The following is a 15,860-nucleotide window of genomic DNA, read 5'->3' as shown; positions in this document are numbered from 1 at the left end:
TCCACTTGTTTTTATTCAGCTTTCAGATAAGTTTCTCTCAGCATCTTTTTTTTTCAGGAAAATAATAAATTGCAACAAACAATTTGCAGCTTGGGCAGCACGGTGGTGTAGTGGTTAGCGCTGTCGCCTCACAGCAAGAAGGTCCGGGTTCGAGCCCCATGGCCGGCGAGGGCCTTTCTGTGTGGAGTTTGCATGTTCTCCCCGTGTCCGCGTGGGTTTCCTCTGGGTGCTCCGGTTTCCCCCACAGTCCAAAGACATGCAGGTTAGGTTAACTGGTGACTCTAAATTGAGCGTAGGTGTGAATGTGAGTGTGAATGGTTGTCTGTGTCTATGTGTCAGCCCTGTGATGACCTGGCGACTTGTCCAGGGTGTACCCCGCCTTTCGCCCGTAGTCAGCTGGGATAGGCTCCAGCTCGCCTGCGACCCTGTAGAACAGGATAAAGTGGCTAGAGATGGGATGGGATGAGAATTTGCAGCTTGTCATGCTACCAAGAAACCGCACGGTGTAAACTCCTGTCCTCGGCATGCCATGATATATCATGCAATGATAAATCATGATGCAATTTTATGACGATTCGAACTGATGAAATTGAAAAAAAAAGAATTGCGATTCTTCTCAGGATGTGTAATCTCTTAGTTTTTTTCCGAGCTGTAATTAAGTTCTTTAGACAGCAGAGGGCACAGTAATGTACAATAATGGGAATATGCGTGACTTCACCATCGGCGGAAGTAACACATAAATAAACATAAACGTTTATGAAGAAAAGGATTAATTTTAAATTTTTTTATTTTATTTTTATAAAAGGAATATTTTCATTAATAGGCTATTAGATTTTACTCCAATGTGCAAAAATAATGATTGTTGATGTTGAAGAAAATGAAACAAAAGCCTTTTTTTTTTTAATTCAACAAAAGGAAGATTGAAGTTGATAAAGAACAAGGAAATGTTGCAAGCTTTTTTTTTTTTAAATTCAACAAAAGGAAGATTGAAGTTGATAAAGAACAAAGAAATGTTGCATTTTTTTGGTAAAAAAAAATTCTTCACAAGATTTTTTTCAGAAACGGCATGTGAAAATCGAATTGAATCATGAATTGGGTGAATCTTATGTGTGTCTGTGTGTGTACTGTATGTGTGAGAGCTCTTTCTCACTGTGTATTTTATAGGCTCATGAACACATGGCCTCCAGCATTAGATCTGAATCAGACGTGTTGGTAGGAAGTAACAGAAGGAGGTGTGCGAGGTGTGGCAGGATCACAACACCATCACACTGAACAGCTGTGTGTGTGTGTGTGTGTGTAAGAGGGTGACAGTGTGTGTTAGAGATAAACAACCTCGCTTATGAATTTGTGCTCTGACAGTGTGAATATATGCATGATATTTTATAGAATAGTGTACAGTGTGTGTGTGTTATGTGTCCATTCCTGTGCATCTCTCAGCTTTCATGAATGTGTGCATCTGCTTGCAGAAAGAGAATGGGAAATGTACCACACACACACACACAGACACACACACACACACACACACACACACACTTTTTTTGAAGGTACATGCATCATGCTGCCATGATAACACACTCACTGTTCTCTCTCTCTCTCTCTCTCTCTCTGTCTTATCTTCTTCTCACACACACACACACACACACACACACACACACACACACACACACACACACACACACACACACACACACACGAATCATGAGACATGGTTATTATCACTCCTGTGTGTAAAAACACTGAAACATAAAACACCATGATGTATTTATACACAGTACACTGAAATTATTTTCTTTTGCAATTTTAATACACACTGCAGCCACATGGTGGCAGAAGCGAGCAGCATTTCCACTCTCGTACTCCTGAAGACTAGTGAGGACCATCTCCGGATTTAATGCTCAGTTCCTCTTAGAGTTGGACAAAACCTTACGTTAAAATAATTGTGAACTAAACACATGATACAGAAATAAGTCAGGTTATATTTTGTTATCTGAACTGAACAAAAGTGAAGTGAAGAGCTGAAATACTGGATTATTTACAGACGTATGGTACATCTGTGTGTGTGTGTGTGTGTGTGTATTGTGAGGACAAAACAGAATCATTACAGAACTTCTCATCTCATTATCTGTAGCCGCTTTATCCTGTTCTACAGGGTCGCAGGCAAGCTGGAGCCTATCCCAGCTGACTACGGGCGAAAGGCGGGGTACACCCTGGACAAGTCGCCAGGTCATCACAGGGCTGCACATAGACACAGACAACCATTCACACTCACATTCACACCTACGCTCAATTTAGAGTCACCAGTTAACCTAACCTGCATGTCTTTGGACTGTGGGGGAAACCGGAGCACCCGGAGGAAACCCACGCGGACACGGGGAGAACATGCAAACTCCGCACAGAAAGGCCCTCGCCGGCCACGGGGCTCGAACCCGGACCTTCTTGCTGTGAGGCGACAGCGCTAACCACTACACCACCGTGCCGCCCTACAGAACTTCTTTTTATGTTATTTCTGATTTACGTACACACACACACACACACACACACACACACACACACACACACACACACACAAAACACACTCGAGGAGGACGCACGTATACAAAAGGAAGGTGTATGTGTGTCACCCTTTCTGTAGATCAAGTGTGTGTGTGTTTTGAACTAAAGTCCTCAGGGCAGATGTCTCCGAAGGTGTCCTTTACATCTTTTCTTTTTCTCTCCTCTCCTTGATCACTTTTTTCTCACCTCTCTATTTCTCTCTCTCTTCTTTTTTATCCCTTTTCATTTCTCTCGGTGTGTGTGTGTGTTTTTTAAAAAATTATCTTCTTCATTAACCAAAGAGAAGCAGTTGCAAACATTTCTGATTTAATTTTAAGATTTAATTAAATGCGATTGTTTTACAAATTATGATCTACTGAGCCCTAAATCATCAGTTGGAATTGTCACAAAAACTGACATGTCGGCATCAGGCTCAAATTCCACATCCATTGCTTCGGACTGGATTCTGACCAAACGTGATTGAAGATCAGCCAGGACCAGAACACACGGGTCAAGCTTGCTGGAGAGCAACGACACCTGCTACAGTTTTCATCTGTTAGTGAACTGAGCTTTGGAAAACTTGAATAACTTTGACTTGGATTAAACGTAGATGAGGGTAGGATGTGGTTCCAGTCCATCCTCTCTGTCCACAGCCTTGTCCCCGACTCCGCCCGGTGCTAACTGTCCTCATCTGTTATCCCGCTCTGCTTTACTCTTCTCCACAGCGATGTTTCAATAAACAAGTAATAATATTATCTTATAAATTCTAGAAATCGGCCCTTTTAAATGAGGTGTTTATAAGATGACTGAGGTTTGTTGGAAAAATCAGAAACACTACAGCGATTGAACTGGCAGAGCTGAAGATCCTGGAAGTGGTTTCAATGAGAGTGATTGAATTTTTCACAAATTTCATTCCAACTTCCAAAAACACCTTCATCATAAACATCTTTAGATTTGGAGAAATCATGTCTGTTCCATTCCACTGATGTTCTCTCTCTCTCTCTCTCTCTCTCTCTCAGGTCTGGTGTAGTGATCAGAGCACAGAGGCGAGTTGGAGTTGATCTGGAGTGAGAGAATTATCACTGAGTGAGTCCACAGCACCACACCCATCTCTACAGAAAGCAGGAATAATCACACACATTTATTGATATTACCCACCTCCCTCACTGACAGGAATCAGAAAGAGGAAGCGTCAGAAAGAGATTCACAAACTGAATACGAATAAGAAAGGGTCAGAGTCAGAATCAGAGTTAGAAAAAGAATCAGAAAGAGTGAATCGAGAGGAGAGTCAGAGTCAGAAAGAGATTCATAATAAGAATCAGAACGAGAGTCAGAGTCAGAAAGAGTCTCAGAAGTTGAAAGAGAGTCAGAGTTGGAAAGAGATTCAGAGTTGGAAAGAGAGTCAGAGTTGGAAAGAGAGTCAGAGTCGGAAAGAGAGTCAGTAGTTGAAAAAGAGAGTCAGAGTCGGAAAGAGACTCAGAGTCAGAAAGAGATTCAGAATAAGAATCAGAATGAGAGTCAGAGTCAGAAAGAGAGTCAGAAGTTGAAAGAGAGTCAGAGTTGGAAAGAGAGTCAGAGTCAAAAAGAGAGTCAGAAGTTGAAAGAGAGTCAGAGTCAGAGACTCAGAGTCAGAAAGAGATTCAGAATAAGAATTGGAAAAGTCAGAGTCCAAAAGAGTCACAGTCGGAAAGAGGGTCAGAGTCTGAAAGAGAGTCAAGTTGAAAGAGAGTCACAGTCGGAAAGAGATTCAGAATAAGAATCAGAAAGAGAGTCAGAAAGAGAGTCAGGGTCAGAAAGAAAGCCAGAAGTTGAAAGAGAGTCAGATTCAGAAAGAGTCAGAATCGGAAAGAGAGTCAGTCGGAAAGAAAGTCAGAAGTTGAGAGTCAGAGTCGGAAAGAGATTCAGAAAGAGAGTCAGAATTTGAGAGTCAGAATTTGAGAGTCAGAATTTGAAAGAGAGTTAGAGTCAGAGAGAGAGAGTCAGAATCCAAAATTAAGTCAGAATTTGAAAGAGTCAGAGTCCAAAAGAGAGTCAGAGTCAGAAAGACACAGAATTAGAAATAAATTCAGAAAAAGAATCAGAAAGAGAGAATCGGGAGGAGAGTCAGAGTCAGAAAGAGATTCATAATAAGAATCAGAACGAGAGTCAGAGTCAGAAAGAGAGTCAGAAGTTGAAAGAGAGTCAGAAGTTGAAAGAGAGTCAGAGTTGGAAAGAGAGTCAGAGTCGGAAAGAGTCAGAAGTTGAAAGAGAGTCAGAGTCAGAAAGAGACTCAGAGTCAGAAAGAGATTCAGAATAAGAATTGGAAAAGTCAGAGTCCAAAAGAGTCACAATCGGAAAGAGAATCAGAGTATGAAAGAGAGTCAGAGTTGGAAAGAGTCAGAGTTGGAAAGAGATTCAGAATAATAATTGGAAAGAGAGTCAGAATCCAAAAGGGAGTCATAGTCGGAAAGAGATTCAGAATAAGAATCGGAAAGAGAGTCAGAAAGAGAGTCAGAGTCGGAAAGAAAGTCAGAAGTTGAAAGACAGTCAGATTCAGAAAGAGTCAAAATCGGAAAGAGAGTCAATCGGAAAGAAAGTCAGAAGTTGAAATAGAGTCAGATTCAGAAAGAGAATCAGAGTCGGAAAGAGATTCAGAAAGAAAGTCAGAATTTGAGTCAGAATCCTTAAGTCAGAATTTGAAAGAGAGTCAGAATCCAAAAGAGAGTCAGAGTCAGAAAGACACTCAGAATTGGAAAGAAATTCAGAAAAAGAATCGGAAAGAGAATCAAAAACAGAAACTAAAACAGAATCATAACAGAAATTGATGCTGAATGATGACTAATGATCTCATCTCTCTCTCTCTCTCTCTCTCTCTCTCTCTCTCTGTCTGTCTGTCTCTCTCTCTGTGTTTTTCAGAATGATGATGGAAACGAGGTGGAGGTCGTTATGGCTCTTGCAGCTCACCCTCCTGGTCATTGTGATGATGTTGTCATGCCGACCAGTGTGCGGTGGTACCCGGACTCTAAGGGCAAGCACAGGTACAATATACTAATCATCTCACACACACACACACACACAAACTCACTGTCATGTAGAAACATTTTACATTCACACAGATTTAACTAGATCAAGACAAATCAGTTAAATCTATTTGAGCTTAATAATCATAAAAAAAAGGATAATTTTATGGACACAGGCTGTATGGTGTATGTGTGTGTGTGTGTGTGTGTGTGTGAGGTGAAGCAGGGATTATTTAAATGCATTCATGTCTCTGAGAAACATTCCACCAATCAAAAATCTTCAGCACAGCTGTGATCACAAACAGACTCTGATGAAGGCGAGAGGACGATGAACACACCGGACACAAAAACACACGAGTTCCTAAAGCTGGTTTTCAACAGTACGATTTATTTGGAGATTATTAATCACAACAGTGTTTAGGATTATCCCAATAAAATTGAAACTTCTGGAACAGGTTGCATGATAATTTGATGAAGATCCCCTTACGATAGACCTGTGATTAAAAAGTGAATATCATTCAACATAACGTCGAAAATGGGCTCGCGTTAATACAAACATATTAAGGGTATTGAGGGTATTTATCCAAAAAAAGGATATTTTTTGTCCATTAGCATTTCATTTACCTTTTTCCTATTGGGTAAAAAACGATCGTGTTTGTCGCCGTCCCTGTGAGTTCGCAGTCATCCTGTGCCATCTTGTTACTGGTGGATTTTGTCCTCACAGTGTTTACGCTCTGAAATTTTAATAAAAAAATTTCTCACACTGCATGAACTGGTCGCAATGTTTTGTCTATGAGAGCAAACCCGAGCCGTGAATTCATCACCATCACCCAGGTAATACCTGTTCAGGGGTGGTTTTATTCGGAGCTTCGGTTAGTGATTACACACTGACAGCATGGTGGATGAAACAACCACAACCCTTTATACTGATTGCCTTTAACGCTACTCCTGGTCGTAGTGCGAGTGTGATCTGTCCTGTAATCCTGAAACAGCAAAGTCACTCTGGAGAGCTCTTTCTGTAGTGTGGGAAGGACAATTCAGTAATGACTGTATTAATATGGATGATGTTAAATGGCCAGGTTATAGCACTCCATCCCCTCTTTCCCCCCTACACACACACACACACACACACACACACACACACACAGACACACTTCTCCGTGCCCTACCACCTCCACACTCCACACACTCCACATGTTTTTAAGTGCAAAACCAAAATAATGTTCGCCCCCACCCCTTTCTATTGACACCCACGAGTTAACTAATTCTGATTTGCATAATTCATGAAACCCTGTGCTCTCGGCGAGGCGGTCACCAGCAGTACATAAATATTTTAGCGTGGCAAAAGGTCACTCTCGGCCCTGCTCCTCTGCATCATTCATATTATGCAAAGTTCTTCCCGAAAGACAGCTGCGGCTCGTGCCTTAATTACTGCTGTTTCTTTAATTATATCTGTCCTCTGTTTTGTTGATCCTAATACAAGGTGACCTTTTTTTTCTGTGGCCAGCAGAAATGCCACCGGCGTCCTGCTTCCTCGTTCTGACTGATGCGAGGAGTCTTTCCTCTTCTTCTGTCTGACAGATAGAGGTGACTTGCATTTGTTTTTTGAGTGCTCTAATTACAGCGCCGGTGCTGCTGAAGGTCACAGCAAGATGGCAGGTTCTCGTTTTCTTCGCCACCTTCCCATCGCAGGTCTTTACTTTGAAGCATCGGTGCTTTTGATTGGGACAAGAACTGTTGTGAACCTGAGTGTTTAAAGGAAAGCAGATTAATTGGCAGAGATCCATGAAAGTCCAAAAAACGCATATATTTATTGTAGAAGCTCGTCGTCTCCACTTCACCTCAGTCCTTTCCACTCTTTGGATGTTTGGGCTTCTTTGGTGCAGTACCGCCAGCAGCCACACGGTGGCTCTAAAGGTCTAAAAATGCTTCTCAGCCTGGACACAATGTGTCGAAGCTTCAGAGAGAACAAATGGGTCAAATCTCACTCGAAAGAAACACCAGTATGAAGGGTGAGCGTGTTTCTTTGTGCCATGTTTACGGAAACAGCGCCGACACGAGCTTGTTCGTTACATACGGAATAAAACGTTTGGGAGCGTCCTGTTATCGGAATATCAATCTCACACCATATCGAAGTTGATTAATTTCTTATAACAGCATGCCTCAAGGCGATCTAGTCCTCTTATAGGACAACAATTTGCAAGCAGTTATTTATTAAATAACAACACGTCAGGGCGGCACGGTGGTGTAGTGGTTAGCACTGTCGCCTCACAGCAAGAAGGTCCGGGTTCGAGCCCCGTGGCCGGCGAGGGCCTTTCTGTGTGGAGTTTGCATGTTCTCCCCGTGTCCGTGTGGGTTTCCTCCGGGTGCTCCGGTTTCCCCCACAGTCCAAAGACATGCAGGTTAGGTTAACTGGTGACTCTAAATTGAGCGTAGGTGTGAATGTGAGTGTGAATGGTTGTCTGTGTCTATGTGTCAGCCCTGTGATGACCTGGCGACTTGTCCAGGGTGTACCCCGCCTTTCGCCCGTAGTCAGCTGGGATAGGCTCCAGCTTGCCTGCGACCCTGTAGAACAGGATAAAGCGGCTACAGATAATGAGATGAGATGAGACAACACGTTATAATTTTAACTGTTTATAGTGACATTCATGAAACGAGTTCATTCTTGTTTTCACTTCTAGCAGCTATAAATAGTTGTTTGAGTTGTCACCAGCATTTTGAAGGCACTCTCTTGAAAGTTAAAAAAAGCAGCTTGTCATGTTATAGAAAAAAAAAACATCTAAAGACGTTATATTGCCAGAAAATTTCACTCTGACATTGGAGACTCCTTCAAGAAATGTTAAACAAACATCTTGTTCCTATCAACGATTATACACTCACCGGCCACTTTAACAGGAACCTGTTGTTGATTCTAAGATCCCTGTTCTTGGCTGCAGGAGTGGAACCCAGTGTATGAGATGCTTTTCTGCTCACCACGGTTGTAAGGAGTGATTATATGAGTTGCTATATCCTTCCTGGCAAAAAAGCTCGAACCACCTCAAATCTGTCCATTTTCCACCCACAGAACTGTCCCTCACTCACTCAGTGTTTTTTGTTTTTTGCACCATTCTGTCTATGTAAGCTCTAGAGACTGTTGTGTGTGAAAACCCCAGGAGGAGATCAGCAGTTTCTGAAATACTCAAACCAACACCCATGCCACAGTGAAAGAAAGTCACACTTCACTTTGGCTACGTTCACACTGCAGGCTGAAGTGACTCAAATCCGATCTTTTCGCCCATATGTGACCTGTATCCGATCTTTTATTGACAATATGAACGACACAGATCCGATTTTTTCAAATCCGACCCAGGCCGTTTGGATATGTGGTCCTAATTCCGATTCCTATCCGATCTTTTCATATGTGACTTCAGTCTGAACCGCCAGGTCGCATTCATCCAACTTACATGTCATCAACAAGCCACAAACGTCACTATTCTGCGCTGAAGTAGGCGGCGGGTCTCTCAAAAAAAGTTACAACAACATGGCGCATAATCACGGGCGCAGATAGAGGGGGGGACTCGTCCCACCCAGATTTAAATTCACCTCGTTCGGTCCCCCCCACTTATAGGGAGGAAAAAACGTCTATGCTGTCTTTCTTTGCATAAGGCAAACCTCACGGAAAAATCAAAAGACTAATTAGCATTCGGTTTATTGAGGTGCACAGCAGTGTATACATAGTTGCAACAACTCACATAAAACAAAGACTGATATTCGGTTGGTTGAGCTGCGCAGACTGCACAGGTTGCGAGCTCGAGCTTGGTTGCTATGGTAACCCACAACAAGTTTGACAGGCATATCGGGGTTGGGGTTGGTTTGCTGGCAGCTTTGTCCCCCCCAGTTTTTTGTCCCCCCCAGTTCAAAAAACGTATCTGCGCCCCTGCGCATGACATCAATGCGAGGGACGCTTCGGGCTGTGAAGGTTCTGAATCTTCTCAATGGAAGGACGCAGAGGTTAGGGAGCTGATTTCCATTTGGGGGGATGCAGCTATTCAAGCTAGATTGGATGGGTCATACCGCAACCGGGCGGTTTTACTTCCGTAAACACTGGCCATGCTCACTGCGTGTGACGTCGTCGTATCCTGCAGTGCGCATGCGGAACACTTTTAGGTCGCTTTTCGTTCATACTGAGGATCACATACAAGTCGCATATATTTGTTAATGTGAACGACCTCACAAAAAAATCGGATTTCACAAAAAAATCGGAATTGAGCATTAAGCCTTGCAGTGTGAACGTAGCGTTTGAGATCACAATTTTTCCTATTCGGATGTTTGAACAGTGTGAACATTAACCGAAGCTCTTGATTTGTATCTGCGTGATTTGATGCATCGTGCTGCTGTCGAAGGCTCGGCTGATTAAAGAACCGCATCAAACAGAACAGCAGGTGGATGTATGGGTGTTCCTAATAAAGTGGCCAGTGAGTGGATGTTTTCTTTATTGAAGAACAAAATGTCTCTTCTAATCCGATTGAATCCCTGTGAACGAGCTGCCACTACAGAAATGATCATGTACGATAAACTGAGCGAGAGGCCAGCCGGTATAAGAGCATCAAACAACCACACACACTTTACACACAAACCTCACACGCAGTTATGTTTCCTGATCTTCGCTCTTCATCTTCGCCATGTGACGTCACCGGCGAGTCGACACAACACCCAAAGCAACGGTCAATCAAACCCTGTTTGTCCTTGGCAAAACGGCCTGACTCACAGTGGCACCTCGAGCCCGTGTGACGCTTTGACACATCCAATTAAAAGCCGGTTTGTTACATGACTCGGCCCCTGTGTAGCTGCCGACGCTAACACGGCGTTCAGGAAATGAGAAATGACTTCAGGGCTCAGCTACACTCCATTACAGCCTTTATTCTGCTTTGGCGCTTGTTAGTGTCATCCTGTGCTAACACACACACACGCTCATGAACACACTGAATGTGACCTAGCATAATGCCAAGCAGAAAGTTCACTGTTAGATGAGAAGTTCAGCCAAAAATGTACTTTACACACTTGCTTTTGCTTGCTCGAGCTACATGTTGCTAACTTGCAGCTAACTCGTAAGTGAAGCTTAGCTTTTGTGCTACCATGATGGAAACTTTATACACATTTAAATTTAGCCTGGCTAACGCGACTTCAAAGCTCTACGAGCTATTGGTCTGGCCAAGATATTAAGCCCAACCGTTTCCCAGAGCCCGTGGTTGACCCGCCTCCCTGAAATGCCTCAGTTTGCTACTGGTCGAAGCCAGAAAAGGCTGTGACAAAGCTTAAACCAATCACATCACTCTTTCCTCTGACGTATGCGACGCGACGGGGCTAACTGGCAGATTAAACTCTTATTATTTTGATGGCAACTTATAATTTTCTTTCTTCTCTTAATTAATGACTGTATTTTTCTTTCTCTACCCCACCCTTCCAATGTTTTGTATAATGTTTGGTTTCCCAATAAAAATATATATATATCCGTGCTTTGGGTAAAAAAAAAAAGATTAAACTCTTACCGAAGCCGGTCGGGAGCAAGGCGAAAACGTCCTTCCTTTCAATAAATACCTCCAGGGCTGCTCTTTGCTCCGTTTTCAATGAGAACTTCCCGTTGAATGCTTTCAATACAGCATCTATGCGTGAATGAAGCGCTTCCGGCATAGATTCTGTAAACAATCTATGGCTTCCGGTCGCAGTTCTACTACGTCGGTGCCTTGAACACGCCTCTACCCAGGGCCGTTGGAGATGCTCAAAGTTGATTGGTTCCCGATTTTTCCGGAGCTTGGAAGAGCTGTAGATAGCTTGCCTGGCCAGACTAAGCTCGCAACAGGCCCTCATGTTGCGTCACGCTTAGGATGGGCGGGCCCAGGCTAGGTTTCCCCCACAGTCCAAAGACATGCAGGTTAGGTTAACTGGTGACTCTAAATTGAGCGTAGGTGTGAATGTGAGTGTGAATGGTTGTCTGTGTCTATGTGTCAGCCCTGTGATGACCTGGCAACTTGTCCAGGGTGTACCCCGCCTTTCGCCCGTAGTCAGCTGGGATAGGCTCCAGCTTGCCTGCGACTCTGTAGAACAGGATAAAGCGGCTACAGATAATGAGATGAGATGATGCAGTGTAACTAAAAACGACGCATTTTTTTTGGGACACAATGTGGCAGATAACCTCTTCATCACCAGAGCGACAATAATCACATCACACATCACATTATCTCTAGCCGCTTTATCCTTCTACAGGGTCGCAGGCAAGCTGGAGCCTATCCCAGCTGACTACGGGCGAAAGGCGGGGTACACCCTGGACAAGTCGCCAGGTCATCACAGGGCTGACACATAGACACAGACAACCATTCACACTCACATTCACACCTACGGTCAATTTAGAGTCACCAGTTAACCTAACCTGCATGTCTTTGGACTGTGGGGGAAACCGGAGCACCCGGAGGAAACCCACGCGGACACGGGGAGAACATGCAAACTCCACACAGAAAGGCCCTCGCCGGCCCCGGGGCTCGAACCCAGGACCTTCTTGCTGTGAGGCGACAGCGCTAACCACTACACCACCGTGCCGCCCGCGACAATAATCATTCTTCTTTTTTTTCTTTCGATTACGTTCATTATGTCTTATATTGAATATTGTTAGTTTTTTCTTTCTTATCAGACATCTAATTTTTTAGGTTTGTTTACCTGACATGTTTCGACGTACGACTGTCGTCTTCCTCAGAGTGTCACCGGATGTTATTGGTGACGCATCTTTTATCAGCTGATGTTTCCGAAGGCGTGGCCTTCCTGTCTGGATTGACAGGTCGGTCACGCCTTCTACTGTCAGTTCGTCCCCTGCAAGATGGCACTCCAGGTGTGGGAGAGCATGTACGCTCCCTCATCTCGGTTTATGGTCCTCGGGCTTCGCTTACGGATCTCTATGGCCTCCCTGATCCAGCGCTGATGTTTATTATCTTCTGTGCGGATGACTCTGGCATTCCCCCAGTCCATAATATGATTTTCCCTTTTGCAATGATCTGTTATGGCTGACTTATAATTTTCCTGTTGTGCCTTTTCTTTTATTGTTCGGGTTTGTCTTGTAGCTGTCTCCTTTTCGCACTCTTTCTTATGTTCATTTTTTCTTGTGTTGAAACTCCTTCCTGTCTCCCCAGTGTAAGTTTTATTGCATAATTGGCATGGAATCTCATATATGGTGTTGCATCTGTTTTCCGGATGTATTCTGTCTTTGGGATGAACCAGGATCTGACGGAGTGTTGTGTGTGGTTTGACAGGTGTGTTAATGTTGTATTTCCTCATTGCTCTTTGAATGCGTTCCGTTATTCCTCTGATGTATGGTAAGTATGTCACTTTAATAGGAACTTGTTGTTGATTCTAAGATCCCTGTTCTTGGCTGCAGGACTGAAACCCAATGTGTTCTTCTGTTTTCCGTTGCATGCTGAGATGCTTTTCTGCTCACTACGGTTGTAAAGAGTGATTATATGAGTTGCGATATCCTCCCTGGCGGCTCGAACTGCTCAATCTGTCCATTTTCTTCTGACCTCTCTGATCAACAAGGTGTTTGTTTCCACCCACAGAACTGTCGCTCGCTCACTCACTCAGTGTTTTTTGTTTTTCGCACCATTCCGTCCGTGTAAACTCTTGAGACTGTTGTGTGTGAAAACCCCAGGAGGAGATCAGCAGTTTCTGAAATTATTCAAACCAAAAATACTCATCTGGCTCAAATCAACACCCATGCCACAGTGAAAGAAAGAAAGAAAGTCACTCTTCACTGTGAGATCACAGTTTTTCCCGTTCTAATGTTTGAACAGGGCGGCACGGTGGTGTAGTGGTTAGCGCTGTCGCCTCACAGCAAGAAGGTCCGGGTTCGAGCCCCGTGGCCGGCGAGGGTCTTTCTGTGTGGAGTTTGCATGTTCTCCCCGTGTCTGCGTGGGTTTCCTCCGGGTGCTCCGGTTTCCCCCACAGTCCAAAGACATGCAGGTTAGGTTAACTGGTGACTCTAAATTGAGCGTAGGTGTGAATGTGAGTGTGAATGGTTGTCTGTGTCTATGTGTCAGCCCTGTGATGACCTGGCGACTTGTCCAGGGTGTACCCCGCCTTTCGCCCGTAGTCAGCTAGGATAGGATCCAGCTTGCCTGCGACCCTGTAGAACAGGATAAAGCGGCTAGAGATAATGAGATGAGACGATGTGCATACATTTTTATCACGTGATCAGTTTGTATGTTGTCATAATGCCAAAATATCTCGTTGTGACAATAAACTTTTCACGTTATAACGTGATACTGACCCGTTTTTCTCCGGCATGGCAGCGGTACACTACCGTAGGATACTGGAGCTAACAAATAATCGAAACTTACAGCCTCCAGTTCAGCAAATTATGTAAATTACATGAATTGTATTGAGTTGTTCAGCGTCTCAAACAGACTTGCTTATGTTTCTGACGCACCATTTTTTAAAAAGACTAAAATAGATGCAACAGAGCTAAAAACAAACAAACAAACAAAAAACCCAGACGTTAAAACCAAAACACTTTTAGTCAGTACATCTCGGTAAGGAGGCGTGGCCTATAGTTTGAAGGTTGATTTGTACATTTCATTTTTATGATGCAGACTTGTTAGTGAGATTTTCGTCATAGCTTAAGTGTTAAACGTCTGTCCTGATTGATTATGTTTTGGGGTAACAGTGGAAAATTGCCCTCAACCCCCCCTTGCCTTATGCCGTAGAGTAGATCAGATCAGATCAGATCAGATCAGAATCCTTCAGAGACGCGACACGATCACATCAGATATGGTGACCACATGGAGGCCTATCAGGACTCAGCGTTTACGTATGAATAAACAGTCCAAGCGTCAATCTTCCCCCTCATTCTCTCTCTCTTTCTCTCTCTCTCCGTCTCAGATAAAGCGCCGTGTCCACACCGAGGCTTTACCAAAGGTAGATTTGCGTATAAATGAGGAACCTCCGTCAGTCCAGTCAGCCGTGCAAACAACCTGTTAGATTAGCATACATCCCCCGATTTAGCCTCAGCACAGCCTGTAAGACCGAGATAATGTCAGCCTGACTGATGGTGTGTGTGGGACATGACAGGACAATTTAGGAAGTGAGAGAAAGAAGGATAGCGAAAGAAATGGTGGCTGATTGAGCAAATCTCACGCCAGTCAGCTTCGTCGAAATCATATAGAGCAAATCCAGCTCTTCGTATTTAAACTTATTTAAAGAAGGCTTTATTTTAGCAGCGCTTTAATGTTTGTTCGCTTTTCTCAGCCTGGTTAATGCTGAAACCTTCTCACTTTAACGGCATATCAGTCTTTATCATGAATACATGATCGTCAATGGCGTCGGAGATTTTCATTTTTCTCATGAAACTATTTTGGTCTAAACGTTTGGTTGATTTTATTCACGGATTCTGATTCACAGTTTCCGACATTTCAGATAGTCTGGTTCGACGACCTGCTGACAGTGAGGCCAGCGAGATTCAACCCTCGCTTCAACTCGAACTGAAGAAAGTGATGCGGCGGCACTTTAATCCTTTATTCTGTACACTGCTCAAACACTTTCGACTTTCATCACGCTCGTCATCTCAGTGCATTCTGGGACTTTGAGTCCAGCTTTGCATGTTGATTGCATTAATTCTTAATTAGCTGAATGCATTATTCTAACTAGCAAAAACAGTGACATCAGAGAAACACACAACCACGAACCTCTCATTATTGCAATACAAACACTTCCTGTGTTGCCAGACTTCTCCTTTAAGAGCTGATGTTATTATTGGCGTTCTGAAAGGACTAAGAGGCGAAGCACTGGATCTGTCAGGGACAAACACGTGAATCAATCATCAGCAGAAAACACACGCTTATTGATTAACGTCAGAACACATCAGCTCTCCGAGTGCCTCGTCAGCTCATCGGAGCTTAACACTCCGTTCAGGACACACTGAGTGAAGGAGACGGTTAGCCTTGCATGAAATCTCATCCGATCTGGAGATGATGGGAGATTTATTGTGCTCAGGTTGTTGTAAAAGAACGCTAAGTCCTCCAACAACAACAGCAAGCTAGAAAAAAAAACAACAACAGGAGAAATTAATCTCCAAACAGGAAGCCTCCAGAAACCAGGACAGTTTCTTGATTATTTTTTGTGAAATCGCACGAAACAGGAACAGGATATCATTTTTGAAAAAACATAGAGGATGAATAAGTCACATATTTGTATTGTTTAAACACATAAACATGAGTTTTCATGTAAAGTGATAGAATAAAAATGCATCACAAACTTTTTTTGCCGCAGCTCGTTTTCATTTTACGCTCTGTGATAAAAGCGCATCACGTA

At 43.5% G+C, this 15,860-nt stretch overlaps 1 protein-coding gene across 1 annotated transcript in view; it reads left to right on the top strand.

Moving 5' to 3' along the window:
- The first annotated feature begins 5,431 nt into the window (after window positions 1-5,431).
- Window positions 5,432-15,860, top strand: part of tafa4b (TAFA chemokine like family member 4b) — a 40,520-nt gene continuing 30,091 nt past the window's right edge. The window contains exon 1 of the mRNA XM_060910914.1: window positions 5,432-5,549. Within this exon, the coding sequence (XP_060766897.1) occupies window positions 5,432-5,549 (118 nt within the window). The remainder of the gene's footprint in view (window positions 5,550-15,860) is intronic.

This window comes from Neoarius graeffei, chromosome 26, assembly GCF_027579695.1.
Source record: "Neoarius graeffei isolate fNeoGra1 chromosome 26, fNeoGra1.pri, whole genome shotgun sequence".
NCBI classification, from domain to species: Eukaryota; Metazoa; Chordata; class Actinopteri; order Siluriformes; family Ariidae; genus Neoarius; species Neoarius graeffei.
The sequence above is the reverse complement of the archived record's forward strand: the minus strand, read 5'-3'. Positions and strand labels throughout refer to the sequence as shown.